Below are 22270 nucleotides of genomic sequence, written 5' to 3'. Positions count from 1 at the left end.
AAAAAAAAAATTTCGGACTTTATTTTATCTTCACGGTGAAAATGGCTACCGAATACTATTTTTGTGTGAAAATTTTCGATTTTGTATTTTACATTTTTAACTTTATTATGCTATAACTTTTTGAAAAATGTATGGATCAGTACAATTTTTTCAAGAGGAGTAGTATTTATATACATCTTTCATTTGACATACTGTTTTTTTAAATCGGACCATTTCCCTATATACGAGGGGGTGCAAATCTCAAAAATTCATGTAGAAAATAGAACTTTTTCAACTTAAATTTTGAAAGTGTTCCGAAAAGTCTGACACTTTTATATATATCTTAAATTAAATCTAATGTTATATACTTTATCATGGAAAAAAAAAATTTCGGACTTTATTTTATCTTCAAGGTGAAAATGGCTACCAAATGCTATTATTGTGTGAAAATTCTCGATTTTATTTTTTACATTTTTAACTTTATAATGCTATGACATATTGAAAAGTGTATGGATCAACATAATTTTTTTATGAGAAATAATATTTTGTAATAATCCCTTTTTCATTCGACATACTTTATCTGAATCAGGATATTAATAACGAACTAGCAGTTTATGAAGCTTTTGGTATAATCCACCAATTTTTTAAAATTAAACACTATCTAAAGATTTGCATCGAAGCGTTTTTTTTGATAGTGATTTTAATCACTGTCAGATATCATAATACTTGATCCAACTATGCCACGTCACCACTGTGCCGCGATCCCCCTGTGCTGGATTTTTTTTTAATTTTTTAGGTATCTTTGAGAAAAATCGGTCATGTAGGAGTTATGAGAAACAAAAAAAAATATGTACGTCAAAATAAAACAAATAGCTCCTCGATTACGCTCGTATAATATAATAATATAATATTATATTGTTTTCTATGATTTATTGGCTCCTAATGACAAAAATCATGTAATTTTTGGTAGATAAGTTAAATTTCTCTAAAATTTGTCTTAAATATTTTACCAAATATTTTAAATATTACCTATTTAAATTCTATGTTCAAAGTACATCAAACATGTGTAGTTATACTACTCAGAAAATACAGATACCGTTCTGATGCCTGTATGTCTGTAGAAATTTAATTCTAATTGAAATAAATCACAATTTAACCGTTGTGTGCAAAATACTGTATGTAAAAAAAGATTATAATTAATTGATTTCTGCCCAATAAATAATTATTTATTGGGCAGAAATCATATTAACTGGATCTGTTTTAATTTACCTGTTTCTGTTATGACTTATGGATTCATATTTATTATCTTAGACCACCTACTTATATTTTCTTTTGAAGTCTTAGATCATCATTTAATTGTTAATATTATTTTTCTTTAACGTATTTCTGTTAATTTAGCCTGTATATATTATTTATTAGTATGCTTTAATTGTCCACTAAATTTTATTTTGTTATGATGATTAAAAAAAAAAATTGAACTTATAATAATTAATAAATTTTAATCTTAAATTGAAACTTTTCTAGATAACCTTTCCCCCTAGGATATCTTATTATATAATAGAACAAGGAAAAAAACGCTTTTCTGGGAAAAATACTTAGCATGTTCGGATTTTCAAAATTTTTTTTTTCAACGAAAGTACTTGGTCACCAGGACCTAGTGTCCTTTTTTTTCATCATTACTTTGATTTTTAGCAAAAAAAATTCTATAATATGTTTAAATATTAAATACCCTTTTAAAATAATTTTTAAATAAGCCTAAAGGGAATACCTCATTAAGAAACGTCAACCTTATACCCAATACATTTTACTATATTCTCTTTTTGAATTTTCATGATTTTAATAATAACATTTTAAATATATTTTTGTTACACTGATTCTGATGTAATATTTTTTCTGCAAAACACTTATCGTCCCCGGCGTAGCCGGGTACCCCTACCGGAATCAGTGGCCTGCTTATGATGACGGCCCGAAGAGGCTTGCGCGGAGCCCCAGCTAGGCGGAGCCTAGTGGTATAATATTCTTGTGCTTCGGCCCATGGTAGACCCAACTCCGAGTTCTTGTAAAGTTAAACTATTGTATAATGAGTTTAGCTTATAAGTGGCGATCGTATTAAGATGCCACTTATTTAATATTTGTTCTTTTATTTATGGTTTTGGTTAATCTATATAGTCATTGACTAGAAGTATAATATAAATAATGAATAATTATCATGATATGTTTTTAATACAATTTTCTTCTTATGAGGCCACTTCTAAGAGGGCCGATGTGACATGATAATAATGCTGTGCCGATTAATTGCGTGCACTATTTGGATGACATGGTGAATATCTCTTGATAATGATAATCAAATTAAATTTAATAGAATATATTTTAAAATAATAAAAAACAATTTATACGAAAACTTGTTCTCTTGAAAATCATACAATTTTCAGTAAAAATAATGAATTTTAAATGTTATGCATAGCAGCGAAATATCTATATCGTTCAAAACTAAATCTAATTATAGTTTATTTAATGTGCAATGACCTGTTAAAGCCCACATTTATGCTTCTGGATAATTATTAGGTTTATTTTTTTCTTAAATGAATTAGTTCTTCTAATTATAACCAAATTACTTTAAATATAAAAATTTCATATACAAAAAACGAAAAACTACAACTTTCCGTTTCATTTTTATTTGAAAATCCCCTTTTTAAAATTTTTCTGGATTGAATAAGACTTAATACTTCAATTTTTTATTATTTGTGTTGTTTTTCTATAGCTATTACAATAAAAAAAATTGTATTATTTTATTCATACTTAATTTTAAACCTTACGCCATAAAAGACGTAAAACAACAATAATTTATCGTTTTTGCAAAACAGGTATATGTAATTGTGACTTAAAATAAACATATGTGTTCATTTAAAATATTTTCTATAATTTTTTTATTTTTTGATTTATATGTTTAAATATATTTCTTTATTTCGCAAACATTACTACATTTTCTTAAATAGAAGAAGGTCATCTTGGTCCATGTGAATACTTGCTCTTCTCTACAGAGTAAATCATATAAAAGAAATTAATCACGTATGGCTAATAATATTTAAAGTTAAAACTATATTAAAAATATTATTAATTTAAAACTAAAAAATATTAAACCCAAAAAGCCACAAAAAAATCGCGAATACGTGTTGAGGAAACAATTACCATTATCAATGCTAAAAACAAACTGACACCCCGACCAGAAAAAAACCCTGTATATACCCCTAGTGATCTTATAATTATAACCAAATTACTTTAATTATAAAAATTTCATATACAAAAAACAAAAAACTACAACTTTCCGTTTCATTTTAATTTGAAAATCTTCTTTTTAAAATTTTTCTAGATTGAATAAGAAAATATTGTATTATTTAATTCACACTTAATTTTAAACCTAACGTCATAAAATCTATTGCCAGTTTACACAAGTTTAATAATGAGTATTTCAGTCGGTCAATATCCTCTAATTAATTAATTAAATTGTTATTTTTAAATATTTCTATTGCCTCCCATATATTAAGATCTTTGTAATTATTTATGTGTTTAATTAGTTAAATATTATAAGGGAGTGATTATGTGTCAATAAATGTTCAGCCACCGGATATTTATTAACTCTTTGATTTTAATGTTTCTTAAGTGCTCTTTAAACCTGACCCCTTTTTAGCTTCGATGCGAAGCTGAGAAGGTATTAATTTTACTATGATGTGTTTTTTTTTTATTATTTTTTTTTTTTGTGTCTGTGAACGCTCAATCTCAGCTCTCGCTGGACCGATTTTGATGAACAATATGTCAAAAGATCACAAATCGTATCTAGTCGAAGACATTACCCTCAAAAATTGAAAAAATTTCCCTTGTTCCCCGTAAATGGGGGAAATCTCCAAAAAAATTACAAATTTAAAAATTGCTAATTTTCGATATTTTTTCATTTTTTTTTACTTAAATTTGCCATAACTTTTTTAAAAATGATCTAATCAATATAATTTTTTTTTTTATAGATACCTTAGTTATTTATCTATCATTGTATATATTTTTGTGAACTTTTGACCCTTTAACAGCCCACAGGAAGGGTTTCAAAATGGTAACTTTATTACAAAAAATTAACTTTTTTAACTTAACTTTTGAAAATGTGTCGGAAAGACTGACACTTTTATATATATCTTATAGCTTATGTAATATAATATAATTTGAAAAAAAAAATTTGACCTCTGGAATTGTCTTCGTGGTGAAAACGGACATCAAAGTTAAAGAAAAACGTACAATTTCCGTGAAAAAAATCTCGATTTTATATGTTATATTATTTAATTTATATTTTATATAACTTTTGGAAAAATGTATGGATCAATATTATTATTATTTTATAAAAAATATTTATATACCGCTTTCATCTGGCACGCTTTTTTTGTAAATCGGATTATACCCCTTTAACAAGAGGGGTAAAAACTTTAAACATGCGTATTGTTACTAAGATATTTTCAATTTAATTTTTGAAAGTATTTCGGAAATACTGACACTTTTATATATATCTTAAATTAAAGCTTATGTAATATACTTTAATTTGAAAAAAAAAAATTTGACTTCATGCCTTCATGGTGAAAATGACTACCGTATGCAAAAATATGCTATTTTTGTGTTAAAATTCTGGGTTTTGTATTTTATTTTATTTTAAAATACCTGACAAGGGGAGTACAGATTTTCATAAATATTATATAAATTAAAATTGATATAGTATAGATAGTTAAACTTATTTAANCTAAAAAATTAATATAGCATAGATTCTATGCCATAGAAAGTTAAACTTATTTAAATTTGTTGGTTTCTTTTAAGTCGAGAAAAATAACTTTGAAATTTGAACTAGCTTAAATAGCCAATTTTTTCAGGCGTCGGTAGCGACGTACGGTTGCCGAGTTGGTAAAACTTATGTTTTACACATTTGGGGTACGAGGTTCCAACCCGCGTATGGCAATGAATTTTTTGCATTTTTTCTTAATTCTTTTTAAGTTAGTATAAATTTTGAACTCGTTTGATTTTTATCTCATTTAGATTCAATAACTTCAATAAAGATCAAGGATCCCATCACTTTAGTCGCCCCTTGCAAGAAGAAATTTCTTATTCGTATTAAAATTATTTTACTATATTTTAAGTTTTCGCTTCGATGCAAAGCCGAGAAGATATTTTTTTGTGACTATCATTTATTTTCTCTGCTCTAACTTGACCTACTTTTTTCAACCATACGTCATGTGACTACAATTCGTATCTAGTTTAAGATATTAGCCTCAAAAATTGAAAAAAAAATTATAATTTAACAATTAAACATTTAGTTATTACATGTTCTCCATAAAGACAATTAAAATCATTAATTTCTAATGTTTTCAAAATATTTATTAACGAATGAAGTTTGATATGATAGGTTTCAACTACAAAATTAAATCATTTTACTTTGTAATTTAATAATTTTTTTACTGTATTTGTATGTGCTACTACTAGACTATAATATTACAAATTTTTTGGTAACATGTTGCTATATAAATAATTTCTAAAAAAAATGATTGTTAGTTTCTCCTGAATTGACAGTGGATTTTTACAATTATAATCAAATTGTATTATACGCTCAATTGAGTAAATCTTTTTAACAACTTTGTTTTGATTGGTTCATTTAGTTAAAGTAAATCATTAAAATTAATTAAGTTCTCAATATTTCAATTATAGAATCTTTTCAACAAACAACAAAAGTTCCTAGGAAATTATTACTATTACTTCTATTTAAGTTATCTATTACCATAAAAATGCAAAAAAATATTGAGCTTTTCTGATAAATTTACAATAAATAGTAATTATAAAACTTTCTGACTGCATATTGATCTTAACGATACAATTTTTTTAATTGTCATAAAATTTTCTATTTAATTATGTCAATGTCAAACTTACCAATTGAGCTAAAAGTTATGGTAAAATAAATTTTTTTTTTTATTATAAACATTTACAACAATCAACTTTAAACGATTAACAAAATAGGTTAAATATGTCATTTTCCTTATTTTTAACTTATTAATAATCAAATTAATATTAAATATTATATAAAATCAGTATTAATTTTAAACAATTTTTTTTTGTTTTTAATTATTTTTTTTTATATGTAAATACTATTTTTTAATAATATTAAAACATAGAAGTGATAGAAAAAGTCTAATTGCACATTTGAAAACATCGCCAAAAGTTTATTTAGAATAGTATATTTTTGTTTCTGAAGGAAGTTCCTTGTAGTCCAGTGTATAAAACTTATAACTTTGTTATACTGTTATAACTTTATCAAAAATGACCAAATCAGTATATTTTTTTTTTATTTAGATGCATGTCTTTATCTATCATTTGGTTTTTTTTTTTAAATCTAACCCTTTACCTGCCCACAAGAGCGATTCAAAATAATAACTTTTTTTTTTTTAGTTAAAGTAAATCATTAAAATTAATTCAGTTCTGGATATTTCAATAGTAGAATCTTTTTAAATATCAAAAATTACTTAGAAATGATTACTATGATTTCTATTTAAGTGTTCTATTACGATAAAAATGCAAAAAATAATGAGTTTTTCTGATAAATTTACAATAAATAATAATTATAAAACTTTCTGACTGCATATTAATCTTAAAAATAACATTGTTTTAATTCTCATAAAATTTTCTATTTAATGATTCATTCTAGTCAACGAAGGAGTAATTTTGCAGAATAGCAGAAAAAATTCCCAACAAACTTTTTTTTTTTTTGTTTTAATTAGGCAATTGGTGGATTATTCCAAAAGCAACATCAACTCTTATTTCTTTAATTATATCATGATTAGTAGTTCTTTGATTTTAAAATATAATATTTGAATATATACTAATTATAATTATTAAATTTAGTATGAAATTGATATTTAATATTGTAATTTAAACGGAGAAATTATAAAAATAATAAAGAAGTTATATTTTGCTTTACTTTTACGTGTATAAAAATTTAAAGGGCTTGATACAATAATTTTCAATAAAAACTGTTTGTTACTATAAATAAATGCACTGGACTACGAGGAACTTTCATCAGAAGCAAAAATATACTTTAAAAAATCAACTTTTTGCGTTGTTTTCAAATCTGCAATTAGACTTTATCTATCAGTTCTAATTTTTTATATTATTACTAATTACATATAAAATAATAATTAAAAGAAAAAAAAATTTGTTTTCAAATTATTACTGATTTGATTTTTAATATGTTAAAAATAATCAGTCCAAATTTTCAATTTTAACCTATTTTTTTGGTTCTTTAAAGTTGATGAAAAATTTTTGATAAAGATTTATGAAAGTTTATAGTAAAATAAATTGAATATATTACCATAACTTTTAGCTCAATTACAAGTTTAAAATTGACATCTAGGCCAGTCAACAAAGGAAAAATTGCGGAAAAAATTTTGTTTTTTTAAAAGTTGAATTAAAATATGTATAATGACATACTAATAGTCCTCAAGATTGGAATTGAGCTTTTTTTTTAAAGCCTCGCAAAAGTTCAAAAATATGAGCTTTCTTAATTTTCTCAAAAAAAAATATTTAACTTACAAAAAAAAGTTTCGCACAAAAGTTGTTTAAAAGACAATTATAAATAAAAATATAATCTTATATTTTTTCATTTAAACAAATATTTTTCGAGTTACATTACATTTAATATGAGTAATAAAATTTATATTCCATTTTTTTCATTTTACGGTTACTTTTTATCATGTTATACTTACATTAGACACAATGTTATAAATGCATATGTGTGTATGTGTGAGTTTATTTATTTATTGTATCATTAAAGTGTAGTGTATATTGAGATACAACCGATAGAGTAGGTAATTGATTTGACGCTATATTATTTAAACCCAACTAAACGCTAAATTGTACATTCCGAAATAACAATCATATTATGTCAATTGCCACCGGAATATCTGGTAATATTTTTCTTTTTCTTTGCCTTAATCCCAACTACTTGGGGTCGGGCACCCTTATCCTAAGATTCCACTTGACACGATCTCCCACATCTTCTACGCTCACATCAGCTGTCCTCAAATCGCATTCAATAGCATCCCTCCATCTCTTTTTTGGTCTTCCTCTATCTCTTCTTCCTTCAACATTCATTTCTATAACTGTTCTTACAGCTTCCGATTCTTCTCTCCTCATAACATGACTAAACAATCTAAGTTTATTTTCTGTCATCTTATGCACGATTGACGCAACACCTATACTTCCTCTTATATGCTCGTTCGTTATCCTATTTTCTCTAGTCACTCCACTCATCCAACTAAGCATTCTCAACTCTGCTACACTTATTCTCTGCTCTACTTTCTTACCAACCGCCCAACACTATGAACCATACATCATAGCTGGCCTCACAATTTCATACTAAATTTAAAAACTATAATTAGTATTTATTCATATATTATATTTTAAAATCAAAGAACTACTAATCAGGATATAATTAAAGAAATAAGAGTTCATGTTGCTTTTAAAATATTTCACCAATTTCTCTAAAGGAAACACTATCTACAGATTTGCATCGAAGCGTTTCTTATGATAGTGATTTTAATCACTGTCAGATATCATCTATACTTGTCCCATCTATGCCTCGTCCACACTGTGCCTCGACCCCACTGTGCTACCGTTTCTTTTTGTTTATCCTACGTAACATTTATTACAACTTTCACGTTGAATTTTATAAATGCCTGTTTCCTCCCCCACATTCTTCTACTTTTTCTTTAGAGTTATTTAATAAATCTCTTAAATTATTACTTTTCGATTGTTCTTAGTTCAAAAATTATCTCGTTATACTGTTCAAAATAATGAAAGGATAATTTCTTTTGACGATGTAGCTTTACTTCCGAGTATTCTGATAAATATAACAATTAATTTTCTTGAAGACTGGCTAACGAAACAAAACATAGAATATATGTAGGATAGAATATATGTACTTAGTAATTTAACAATGTTATGTATGGGTTAAAATGTTTGTCAGTTTCAAAAAAAATTATATGAGAAAACAGAGAGAACAGCAATGTAAAAATTGCTAATTTTCGAAATTTTTTCAATTTTTTTTTCTAAAAACTGCTCTAACTTTTTTAAAAATGAACATATCAATATAATTTTTTTTTTATAGATGCTTGATGTCTTTACCTATCATTTGGTATATTTTTTTTGTAAATTTGACCTTTTTTCTGCCCACAGGGGGGGATTTAAAATGTCAACTTTTTCACAAAAAATTAACTTTTTCAACTTAACTTTTGAAAATGTTCCGGAAGGTCTGATACTTTTATATATATCTTAAATTAAAGCTAATGTAATTTACTTTAATTTGAAAAAAAAAAATTTGACCTCTAGACTTGTCTTCATGGTGAAAACGGCTACCAAATGCTATTTTTGTGTGAACATTTTCGATTTTATAATTTACATTTTTTACTTTAAAGTGCTATAACTTTTTAAAAAATGTATGGATCAATACAATTTTTTCATGAGAAGTAGTATTTATATACATCTTTCATTGGATATACTTTTTTTTTAAATCAGACTATTTCCCTATATATGGGGGGGCTTCAAATATAAAAAATGCATATAGAAAGTAGAACTTTTTCAATTTATTTTTTGAAAGTGTTCCGGAAGGTCTGACACTTTTATATATATCTTAAATTAAAGCTTATGTAATATACTTTAATTAAAAAAAAAAAAATTTGACCTCTGGACTTGTCTTCGTGGTGAAAGTTGACATCAAAGTTAATAAAAAATTACGATTTTTGTAAAATAATTTTTTTTTATATTTTTAACTTAATAATGCTCTAACTTTTTCAAAAATGAACATATCAATATAATTTTTTTTTATATAGATGCTTGATGTTTTGACTTATCATTTGGTATATTTTTTTTGTAAATCTGACACTTAACCTGCCCACAGGGGGGGATTTAAAATGACAACTTTTTCACAACAAATTTACTTTTTCAACATAACTTTTGAAAATGTTCCGGAAGGTCTGACACTTTTATATATATCTTAAATTAAAGCTTATGTAATATACTTTAATTAAAAAAAAAAATTTGACCTCTGGACTTGTCTTCACGGCGAAAATGGCTACCAAATGCTATTTTCGTGTGAAAATTCTCGATTTTATTATTTATATTATATTTAACTTTATAATGCTATAACTTATTGAAAAGTTTATGGATCCACNTACTTTATAATGCTGTAACTTATTGAATAGTGTATGAATCAACATAATTTTTCTATGAGAAATACTATTATTTAATAATTCCTTTTTCATTTGACATACTATATCTTAATCAGGACATTAATAAGGAACCAGCAGGTCAAGTAGCTTTTGGAATAAAACACCAATTTTTTTAAAATTAAACACTATCTAAAGATTTGCATCGAAGCGTTTATTTTTGATAGTGATTTTAATCACTGTCAGATATCATTATACTTGATCCAACTATGCCACGTCACCACTGTGCCGGGTTTTTTTTACCTACCGATTACATTCATATATAAACAGGAAATAGAGGTAAAATGATTTTTGGATTTATTAGTTAAAAGATTCGATATATTAGCCATAATATTTCTAAATAAAAGCTATTAAAAAAAAAAAAAGCAGTAGATGGGGAACTAAATTTTGAAATTTATTAAAAAAACACACACACGCTCACGTACATTCTGAACAACTCAAATCACAGCTAGCAACATGAAATGGCAGCTTTTAATAGTATATCTTACAGATTACTTAATATTCCGATGAAAAAAATAGATTTTGATAAAAAACTAGATTTTATAAGAGGAATAGCTAGATTTAATGGGTATACCAAACAGGTAATTTCAAAATTAGTCTGAACACAAAGTGGAATACAATGAAATTTATTTTTATCCTTTAATTAAAAACAAATTCTGTTTGACAGTTAGATTTATAAAAAATATAATAATGTTTTAATAAAGAAGCCTTTCCTCATATTTCTTATGTAGGCGAAGAAAGCTAAAATTACATTACTCTAAATTTACTCAGGAATTGAGTAAATTTTCAGAAGAAGAATAACGAGTGTTGAAAGAAAATTGAGTACAGTTTTTTGTGGTATGAATAGGGATAGCAGTATGAAGATTGGAAAAATTTCACAGTTTCAATAATTTTAAAGAACAATAGGAGGCGGAATTTAGGGAAAACCAAATTAATAATGAACGAGAGAGAAGATAGTCGTGCCTAATTCTTAGAAAAAATTGAAAATAAAAGTTCTAGTTAGGTTGAGGTTGTGGAAGCATGATGATAAAGTTATGTGATATCCACAAGTAGTCTTTAATTTTATTGGCGATACTGCTAAGCGTTAGGAGTTAAACAAGGGGTTAGTAAATGGGAAATAGAGTTTAGCTAAACAATTGGCTGTTTCAAACCTAAGGATACCGTGATGGCTAAGAATCCAGTTTAAAATAAATAATTTATTCTGGGATTGTACTTCGATGATAATTGATATTATAGTTAAAACGAGAGAATAAAGGTAATTATAAAAAGGGTTGAAAGAAACAGTAAGAAGACGTGATAATGAGTAAAAAATAATAACATACGTTGTAACTTCTTATTAACATATTTTCATAACAATAATTGTATATATTGGTCGTTATTATTTCATGTAGTCAAATTACTGGCTAAAAAACTACCAAATGTAATTTGAAAATTAATTTTATAATCAACACTACTAAATAGCATTTATACGAATATGATCTATTACTGGATATTACAAAATTTTATAATATTGATATTTTTCTTGTTTTCAACGAAAACACTTTAATATTGTTTTTCGAATTTATTATTTTCATGCTCAAATCATTTTATTTATTTCACATTCTTTTTATATTTTTATTTGAAGTATATTTAGACAACTTTGTCTAAGTAAATATCTTATTGATGACGGTTTTATACAATATCTTACTTTTATACATGAACATTTTGTTAAATTTCGTACTAAAATATTCAATTATTCTTTAATTTTGAGAGTTAAAATGTGTTATTTTAATACATGATACTTGTTAAGAGTTTTATTTTCATTAATTTAGTGTAATTACCTTAAGATTACATTCTTTAGTTACATATTTGAAAACAATATTTTTTTTTAAACTTCCAACAATAATATTCTAAAATTGAAGGGGCAAAACAAAATATTAACTTTATTACATGTTTTAAGCTTAACTTACAAGGACCCCAAGGAGGGTCTACCCTGGGCCGAGGCAGAACCGGAGCACCAGGGATTTTGTACCTTATCCTATGTGGAAAGATTATGAATAATAATAATAATTTAAGATAACATGGATGAACAGTTATTAATTCTTACAAGCCCTTTTTTTTTTTATCAAACAAATAATATTTCATATACAATAAAATTTATTAACAAGCAATATATATATATATATATATATATATTAGAGCTCTAATATATATATATATATATATATATTAGAGCTCTAATGTTTTTACGTGAATACAATCATACGTGTATACGAGTATCGTGAATACGAGAGTATAACAAAATAAAACACGTATGATTAATATACGTGAATTAGTAAAAGCTAAAATACGTGAACACGTATCAGAGTCATAATCACGTGAATAATTTTAATTGATATCCACTGAAAATGTATATTGTTGAGGACTACATGTACATTTCTTTTTCTGTTGTCATCTTATACCACAGTTTTTATTATAAAAGATTAAATATTATGTGTAGAATTTGAACCCATAATTTAAGTTGGTTTAACAGTCAATCTTTAGGTTTCTATGTAATCACATTAAGTGAACAAGTTTTACTAAAAAATGAGTAAGAAAAGTTGGGTGTGGGACTATGCTAAGCGAGAAGGAGATTGCGCCTTTTGTGATTTATGTGATGACAATCAAAACGAATACTCCTGTGTCGGTGGAACTACTGGTTCTATAATGAGACATTTGCAAAATATACATCAAGTTAAACCACCAAAAGAATCCACAGAAAAGAGGTAATAATAAATTATGTTTTTATTCTATTATATAATTAAACGTGTATGATATGTATTAGTTATTTTAAAGTATTTAAAATAAAATTTACAATTTCATTACAATGTCGTCTGGATACTTAAGTGATCTAACAATTATTTGATTTTAATAACCCGAATAAAAAAATATAATTTATTTACGTAATTATAATTGTGTCATATAAGAACGTAGATGTTATAAAAATAAAGTTGTCAATTTTATTTTAAAAATTTTACAAACAAATAACATACATTTTAATTTTATAACGTTAAAGTTGTACAATTTGTACTTTGTAGGTCTAGTTTGGGATCTAAACATACATCAAATGTTTACGAAGAAATTATAAGGTCAGGCAGTTCTGGAAGTTCCATAAATCAAGATGATGATACAATTCTTGTTAAAAACAATACTAAATCTTCCTCGAGTTCAAAATCTAGAAAGCGTCGTATTTCTAAAAATTGTGGGTCTATAGTAATCGTGAATGTAATTATGAAAAAACGGAAAAAATTCACCGAGCACTAGCTTCATTAATTGTAATGAATCAGTTGCCTTTATCATTTTGCTCGAGTCCTGGGTTTTTTAAGTTCATGGCTGTTGTGGAGCCCAATTATAAAATATTTAGTGATCAAGCAATGAAAAAAATACTACATGCATTGTAGCTGAGGACAAAATAAAAAATGAATTGCAAAATGTGAAAAGAGTAGTTTGCACCACTGATGGTTGGTCTTCAATGGCTCAAAACTCATATATGTCTTTAACAGCTCACATAATTGATAACCAGTGGCTACCAAAGTCATTTACTTTAGCTACACAAGAGATGACTGAACGTCATACAGCAGTAAATCTTGCGGAAAAATTAATATGTATATTTGACGATTGGAAAATTAATGGTAAAGTAACTATTGTAATTACGGATAACGCAAAAAACATAGTAAATGCTGTACAGTTATTACCTATTACAATAGGCAATGAAAACATGGATGTGACATGTGCAGCTCATAGTTTGCAATTAGCTATTAATATTGCATTAAAACAAGAAATATTTTCGGAATTAATAAAACAATGTACTAATTTAGTTGGACATTTTAAACACTCGAATGTAGCTAAACAGTCATTACTAAACAAACAAAAACAGTTAAGACTTCCGCACCAATCATTAGTGCAATGTAGTAAGACACGTTGGAACTCAATATATTTAATGTTTAAATGTCTTTCAAAAAACAGGAGTCCAATTTCAAATGTTTTGGCAGACAGAGCAATCACATCTTTATTCATTGCACAAAAATTAGAAATAATTGATTCTCAATGGTTAAGAATAGAAAACCTTGTAAGTCTCCTCAAACCATTATTTGTTATTACAAATTTATTTTGCTCCAAGAACTATTTTCCAGTGTCAATGGTTAGACCATTACTATCAAAATTATTGGATCACCATTTAAAGCATTATGAAACTAATGATCAATATACCACTGAATTTAAATCTACAATAATATTTGAAATTAAAGAACGATTCAAACTTGACTGTAGTGAAACGAATTCTATCTCTGTCCGACAAATTGCATCTTTTCTAGATCCTCGTTATAAAGAATTAGAGTTTGAACCAATTGCTACGAGAGAAAAAATTCGTAAGGCTGTAAAGAGTTTGCTAGAAAAATTTAACAGTAGCATGCAAAACATTGAATTCAATATGGAACAAAATCCACTAGCTCAAAGCAGCGATCTTCAGTTTTTATATGGAAATACAATAATTAAAAACGATAAATTAACGACTCAGTTTCAAATTTATACAGCGGAACCTCAATTACGTTTTGATTTAAATCCATATGAGTGGTGGAAATCAAGGGAAATCAAATACTCAAATCTTGCAGCATTAGCCAAGGAATATCTCGCTATTCCTGTCACATCAGTAAGCTCTGAGAGATGCTTTTCTACTCCTGGAAATATAGTAACCTCAAAAACGACTTGTTTGTTAGCAAAAAATGTAAATATGCTGACATTTTTGTACCAAAATAGAAAATTATTAGTTTAATAATATTTTATGTTAGTAAAGTTATTTAGGTGTTGATATATTTTGTTTATTTATTATAATTTTTTATAATATTATTGTTTATTTATACAAAATTATCTTATGTCACTCTATAGGTTAGGTTTTTCTGAATAAAACATTAATTATTATTATTGATTATTGAGCATAATTAGTTTTTTAATTAACTTAAGTAAAATTATATAAATAAAATTATTTTCTTCCTAGGAAATAAATAGACAACTAAGTTAAGGCTTAACACAAATTTACGGTTATACGTGAATAGAATAATTCACAGATACACGTGAATACAACAATTTATGGATACACGTGATTAATATCATAAATTCACGGAAAATTTTAAGCAACGGGTCTTATAAATCGAACTTTTATTTCACGTGAATACGTGAAAGCGTGTACACGTGAAGAAATAAGGAGCTCTAATAATGGCAGAGCCATGATGGAGAGCGTAGTAAAAAATTGTTACAGTAAAATATCCTTTCAAGAAGCCCTTTATTTGACAGAAACTTCCTTCAGAAAAATGTTTCGCAGCGTTTCAGTTGAAAAGAAGTTTAACCGTATTACGTGTTTTATTTTGTGTAACTTAAAAGAATAACTAAAGAAGACAATATATATTAAGTAAAAAGCACAATAAAGTTTTTTATAATTTAAATCTATATTAGTTTATATAATAAAAATTGATCACTTGTGGCTAATTAATTAAGTAAAATTAAAACTATATTAAAAATATTATTAATTTAAAAAACTAAAAAATATTAAACTCAAAGCCACAAAAAAATTAATGAAAAATTAATTTCATTTGAGTTTAATATTTTTTAGTTTTTTAAATTAATAATATTTTTAATATAGTTTTAATTTTACTATATTAGTTTAAATATTGTTTGGTTCAAATAATTTAATTCGACCGTCGTTAATAGCTACTCATACTAAAAGTTACTGTTTATTTGTAAAAGATTAATCTTTAAATTAACATTGTGATTTAACAATACTTTCAACTTAAAAAATATATTATACCAAAAACTAGTGATAATATTTTGTTTTATACAATATTGTGTTAGCGTTCCTTTAGATTTACTGAAAGTATGAAGAAAATAATTCATACAGTTCGTTCATCATGTAAGTAACTTAATTTAATTAGTTATGTTATTATATGATCTTAAAAGTGAATAACACTTAAATTCAATACAATTTATTTTGGACAAAACTAGTGAAAAATAATTAGTCATTATGATAATATTTACTAATTATTGATATTATTTTATAGCTACCCGGAAATTTTTCTGGATTATTAGTAAATCAATCATCATCAAGCTTCTTCGTCGTAAGTATAATAATTAACAATGAATTAATATTTTCAATAATAGTTTTAAAAAGTAGTTATATTCATTAATCATGTATTTAAATAAAACAAGAATTTTTTGTTTTACAGTTCTGAGATCCATTCTTAATGTTATTCATATTGCAACAAGGTAAGTAGAATAAATTAATTTAAAACTCATCACAATGTTAGATCTTCTTTTATAAAGTAATAAAAAAATATATTTTCAATAGTTTTGCATTAGACAACACAGAGAGGCTAATTAAATATCTTGATCGTAATTTTGATAGTAATATATCCTGTACAGAATACTATATGGACACAGAAAATCAAATATTATCAGGGTTCAATGGATATCAAAATACAAGTGATCAAGTATGATTTTACATGCGAATTTTTTATTTTATACTTATTTAGTAGTGTCTGTTTTTGATGTTAAAAGTAAAATTGTATTTTATGCTCAGGGTGAGCAACAAAACATCTTGGTTTTGACAAATGATGTTGATACTTCTGATGCCAATGATTTACCATTAACTGAATCAAATTGTCAAAATACACCATTTGTGTCCACCGAAAATGTAAATACCTAATTTTCATTTATAACTTATTATGAGTGTCTATTTTTGATGTTAAAAATAATTTTATTTTCTAAGGTTGAGCAACAAAATGCCTTAGCGTCAACAAATGAAGTTTTTGACAGTTTTAGTACCAATAATTTACTATTGACTGAATCAAATGGTCAAAGTACTTCACTTGTGCCTACTCAAAATGTGAATACCAATTTTTGTTTACAACTTCTCCAAAATATTTTATTGTTAAATTGATTTCAACACATACGTTTTTGTTTATATTAATATAATCTATTAAATATGACTATTATCTATTTTTGACTATCAGGACAATGGTACAATGATACAACATCAGTTAAGTCAGGTTGGAGAAGATGAAAGACGATTAATGATGAAAGATATGCCCAAGTTTCACTTGACTGAAAACTACGACTATCCTCTAAGAGTGCTTTATACTGTTAAAGATTATCTCTTTTTGGCGAAAGTGAACGAAGAAAAAGTTATTAGGTCACTCGAAAGACGTATTAATGCTTTTTACAGTTACTGTAAGGAAAAAACTTACACTCCACAATTGGATGAACTATGCGTTATTAAATACAGTAATAAACTATTAAATTATTTAATCAAATATAATTTCTAAAATTAATGTATAAGTAATTGTAGCTATGAAAGATTTGATAAATGAATAATAGCTCTATTAAAAAATCGAGTGTAAAATAAAATTTATCGATAATGTTTGGTAATTATTTTTTAAATTTAATTTTAGACGACGGTAAATGGTATAGAGGGGTTTGTAAAGCCATTAATGATGATGGTGATAAAACAACATTTTTTATATCATTGCTTGACTGGGGCGAGTTCATTATGGTAAATGCTAGCAATATACGTAAAATACGACCATTTTTTATTCAACACACACCTTTGGCAGTAAAATGCGTTCTCAGAGGTAACTGTTTATCATGACAACATTAGGTTGTTTGTTTCAACATTTAAACCGATACTTAAATAATAATACATTTAATCTTATTTTTTTCAGATTTGAAACTTTCACGTATTCCAAAGAAAATCTTATGGAAACTTTCAAATAAAGTTTTCAATTGCAATATAGTAACAAGAGTTGGACCGACTTATTATGAAATTAAGTCAAAGCAGATAACTAGTTTATTAAAAAATAAAAATAAATTATAGTTACAATCAGTAGGCAATTTAACATTTAACATGTTATGGTTAACTAGCTTATGTATAATGTTCAATTTTATTAATCATTTATTAAATTTTTTACAAAGTTCAATTCATTCCAAATCTTTTGGAACAATTAATGAATATTATTTATGAAATTTAATCTATTATACGCATCTGTTAAACAAAGTTAAAAATACATTGATATAATTATATTTATTTAAAAACCTTCTATTTCATTTAACCATAATGAAATATTAATTATTTAATTTTACGGTATTAAACATTGAAATATGTATTGAGAAAAGGACAGAAGAAAACGCTATCTCTTCATGATTACTGTGTATACATATGATGATAATGTGTATACATTACAAACTTGGCATTAATACCATGATAAGAAATTAGATAAGGCAATTATTACTTATCACTCTCATTCAAAAGTATAAGTCATTTTCATGGAAAAAGTTACACACCTCCAAAAAGTAATCATGAAAAGATAGCGTTTTCTTCTGTCCTTTTCTCAATACGTATTTCAATGTTTAATAACGTAAAATAATACATGAAAATTCAAATTTTCACAAACTTTAAAACGCTACAGAATATTTACTACTGAATATAAATAAGATATTTTTTTATTAAAATTTTTCTTAAATTCTACTCTACAAAATAGCTATCTTAGATTTTTTTTTTACATTTTATTTAAAATTTAAAAATAATTAATATTTTTAATAAAATGTAAAAAAATTAATTATTGAGATATAGCTATAGACCTAACGTATAACTATTATTTAAAAAAAAAATCAACTAAAAATATTAACTGGATCAAAAGTTATTTAAGTTGTCAGTGAGTGGTGGGCCACNTATTGACCTAATAGATGGATAAATGGACTATAGACCTAACGTATAACTATTATTTAAAAAAAAAATCAACTAAAAATATTAACTGGATCAAAAGTTATTTAAGTTGTCAGTGAGTGGTGGGCCACCCTGTATATACAAGTGCCAGTATTGCAGGAACACATTTAAAATTTAAGTTGAGAAAGTTAATTTTTTGTGAAAAAGTTGTCATTTTGAATCCCCCTGTGGGCAGGTTAAGTGTCAGATTTTCAAAAAAATTATATGAAATAAAAAGGAAATAGTAAAGGGTTTCCTTATAAAAAAAAAAAATTTTAATTCTCCTATTTACAGAGAAGGAGGGAATTTTTTTCAATTCTTTAGCGTAATGTCTTTAACTAGATACAATTTGTGATTTATTGACATATCGTTGAAAGAAATCTGTCCAGTGAGAGCTGAGAAAAAGTGGTAACAGGCACAAAAAATAAAAATATATCATAGTAAAATACCTTCTCAGCTTTGCATCAGAGCTAATAACTATTTTGAAATTTCTAAAAACTAAAATATCCATAATAACAAAAAATAATTCAATAATTAATTATTATTTTAGTTATGAAAATAAAATTGTAAGTCATCATAAACCATTGGTAGCTAGAATTTTTATTTTGGTAAGTGAAGCCTCCTTACTTTCAATATACTGATTCAATTAACATTAAAAGCTGCAAATATTATTTTTTTATTGATTTAAAGCTTCAGTTATAATAACTCTAATAATAAAATCACTTAATATTCCAATTTAACATAATGTTTAGATACAATTAATGAAAATATTTATAACCAATACTTCATAGTTTTTACTTTTTTTTGAAAAGAGAGTAATTACCAAAATTCTTAATTACTATACTAATTCACCTACAATATAGGCATAATAGAAATAAAAAACTAAAACAATACGAAAAGGGACGATTTTTTTTACACCAAAATATTTTTGGTCTAACTTCGGTGGCCGTTTATATATAGAAGATCAATCATTGGGATGTTTTTTCAACTTACAGTATTTAACATAAACTTTAATTTACTATAGCTTAAAGTTTGTATTATATTGCGGAACATTTTTAAAAGTTAAGTTGAAAAGGTTAACTTTTCGTGCTAAAGTTGTTATTTTGAATACCACTGTGGGCAGGTAAAGAGTCAGATATTTAAAATAAATATATGTAACAAAAGTTAAATATCTGAAGTTTCAAAAAAAAAAAATTGTGTTGATTTTCATTTTTAAATAAATCTATATAATTTAACATATACAGTTTTGAAAAATGTATAGAAAAATAATATTGAAAATATAAGTAAAAAAACAACAAAATTTTGTAATTTCTTTTAATAATTTTCTTCATTTATCGTGAATAAGTGAAATTTTTTCATAATACAAAATTATTCATAAAGTTGTTGAAGACCAAAATATTATATAAACATTAAAACATTTTTTTTTTTGTCATTGTTTTATTAGTTTTTTTTTAAGCATTATATGTATACCTTATATATTAAATGTTTGTATAAATTCATGTTAAGAAATAATAACACATTCTACTATTTTAAAATATTCTTAGTAAAAATGTAAGTTTTTATTTAAAATATAAATTATTAAAAATTGTTTAAAAAATATAAAAATAAAGATATTTTATTATATATTCAACTTGTAAAAAAATATATTTACTGTATATGATGAAAATAAAGTCATAACTCTATTGATCTTCCTTTAGTAGTTAAAGCCATTAATGTTTCCATTTTACTCTTGACTAAATTTACTTGTACTTGTAATGAATCGGTAAATTCATTTTGTTCATTTCTGTGCTGTCCTACTAAAAGTAAAATTTCATCATATGTCTGACATGTCCTAGCAACTTTATTCATCAATGACATTATTTTACACTATAAATAAAATAAAATATTTAAACAATGTAAAGAATTTGAAATTCAAGAATTTTTCTATTTTTATTAACATTAAGAAAACACTACAGTGTATTATTTTTATTATAGACATAGTTGATAAAATGTAATTGTTTAGTAACAAATTGCACTTAATTATACTAGTGCAGAGGAAAAAGTATTTCATATTCGATAAATTTAGATTTTTTTAAAAACAAAGTCCCTTTCAAATTAAAAAAGGAATGACACTCTTTACACTTTCATTTTGAAATTAATAACACCAAATGATTACTTAATAGTTTTATATTCTATACTTCTTGCCCAAAAATATACAAGGCCCGTCTAAGATTTTCTGTAAAACTAAACCCAACCCAACTATACTATACTCAATACTACAAGATACATTCATTTTTAATATAAATATTACAAGTAATACAAAATTACAAATTGAAATATGATAATCAAAATTTCACCATTAAACAGTTATTTTGATTTTGAATTGCTTAAATAGATTAAAAAAAAATTAATCTTATTATACATAACACAATATTAAAATTATATAATAACATGTCATTTTTATCTTAAAATGAAGTATTTAATTAGAAGAAATATCTATACCGTATGTGTACTTTCTTTTTCTGAAAAACATACACTCTCAAATTTTTTTATTTTCCAACTAAGAGTATCAATTCTTTTTTCCATATTTGACACCTAAAACATTAATTTATGAAATAATTATAAATAATAATAATTTTATTATATTAATTATTTACATAATAAAATTTATATAAGAAACTCATAAAATATAATAAGGATGTTCTACTTACAACAAGTTCTAATTGGCATATCACGTCATCCATCTTATGATTTATAGCAGAATAAGTGATATATTACAAAAAATATTTAGGATAATTGGTAAATTATAAAAATTAATTTTATAATTAACTTATATAGAGGTAATTTTATATCATAATCTACACTTTGAAATTTATTTTTTTTAATCGCAAGTAATATATTGTAAAAGGTTTATTATAAAACGAAACCCTTCAAAAGAGTTTACAGAAAACAACGTAAAATTTAAAATTAAGAGATTCAACTAACTACAATTGATACAATTTATCGTGTCCTTAGATTTCAGAGATAAATTTCCCGCCAATTTTATCTTACCAGGTCATTCACAAAGTTTTATTTTTCAACCTAGTTTACATGTATTATAAAAGCTAAGGACCGCAGCCTATCATTATATTTGCATTCATTATAGAACAACACCGGCAAATCTATTATTGTGATTATTACGCACGCGCGCCAATTTCATATTATTTGATTCCCCTTCCTAGTTTTTCCATACCTTACCAGGGAATGC

At 25.2% G+C, this 22270-nt stretch overlaps 2 protein-coding genes and 1 pseudogene across 3 annotated transcripts; 2 read left to right on the top strand and 1 right to left on the bottom strand.

Moving 5' to 3' along the window:
* Positions 1–2915: 2915 nt before the first annotated feature.
* LOC126900341 (uncharacterized) lies at positions 2916–22159 on the bottom strand. Of its 2 annotated transcripts, XM_050675995.1 has the most exons (4): positions 21735–22159; positions 21526–21618; positions 20696–20910; positions 2916–3014 (listed from the first exon to the last, which is right to left on the bottom strand). In XM_050675995.1, the coding sequence occupies exons 1-3, from the start codon at positions 21765–21767 to the stop codon at positions 20716–20718; spliced, it is 321 nt and encodes a 106-aa protein (XP_050531952.1). In that variant the 5' UTR covers positions 21768–22159; the 3' UTR covers positions 2916–3014; positions 20696–20715. The 2 variants fall into 2 exon arrangements, with proteins under 2 accessions (XP_050531952.1, XP_050531951.1); XM_050675994.1 differs by lacking the exon at positions 2916–3014 and having other exon boundaries at positions 20508–20910.
* On the top strand, positions 12740–15092 carry LOC126900325 (E3 SUMO-protein ligase ZBED1-like; annotated as a pseudogene).
* Positions 16164–18242, top strand: LOC126902057 (uncharacterized). The gene is made up of 9 exons (XM_050679078.1): positions 16164–16197; positions 16346–16402; positions 16511–16550; positions 16633–16774; positions 16864–16977; positions 17053–17169; positions 17297–17567; positions 17735–17914; positions 18005–18242. The coding sequence occupies exons 1-9, from the start codon at positions 16164–16166 to the stop codon at positions 18154–18156; spliced, it is 1107 nt and encodes a 368-aa protein (XP_050535035.1). The 3' UTR covers positions 18157–18242.
* Positions 22160–22270: the final 111 nt, after the last annotated feature.

The sequence above is a fragment of the Daktulosphaira vitifoliae genome, unplaced genomic scaffold (genome assembly GCF_025091365.1).
Source record: "Daktulosphaira vitifoliae isolate Bord-2020 unplaced genomic scaffold, ASM2509136v1 Scaffold_3, whole genome shotgun sequence".
Lineage (NCBI taxonomy): Eukaryota > Metazoa > Arthropoda > Insecta > Hemiptera > Phylloxeridae > Daktulosphaira > Daktulosphaira vitifoliae.
The sequence above is the reverse complement of the archived record's forward strand: the minus strand, read 5'-3'. Positions and strand labels throughout refer to the sequence as shown.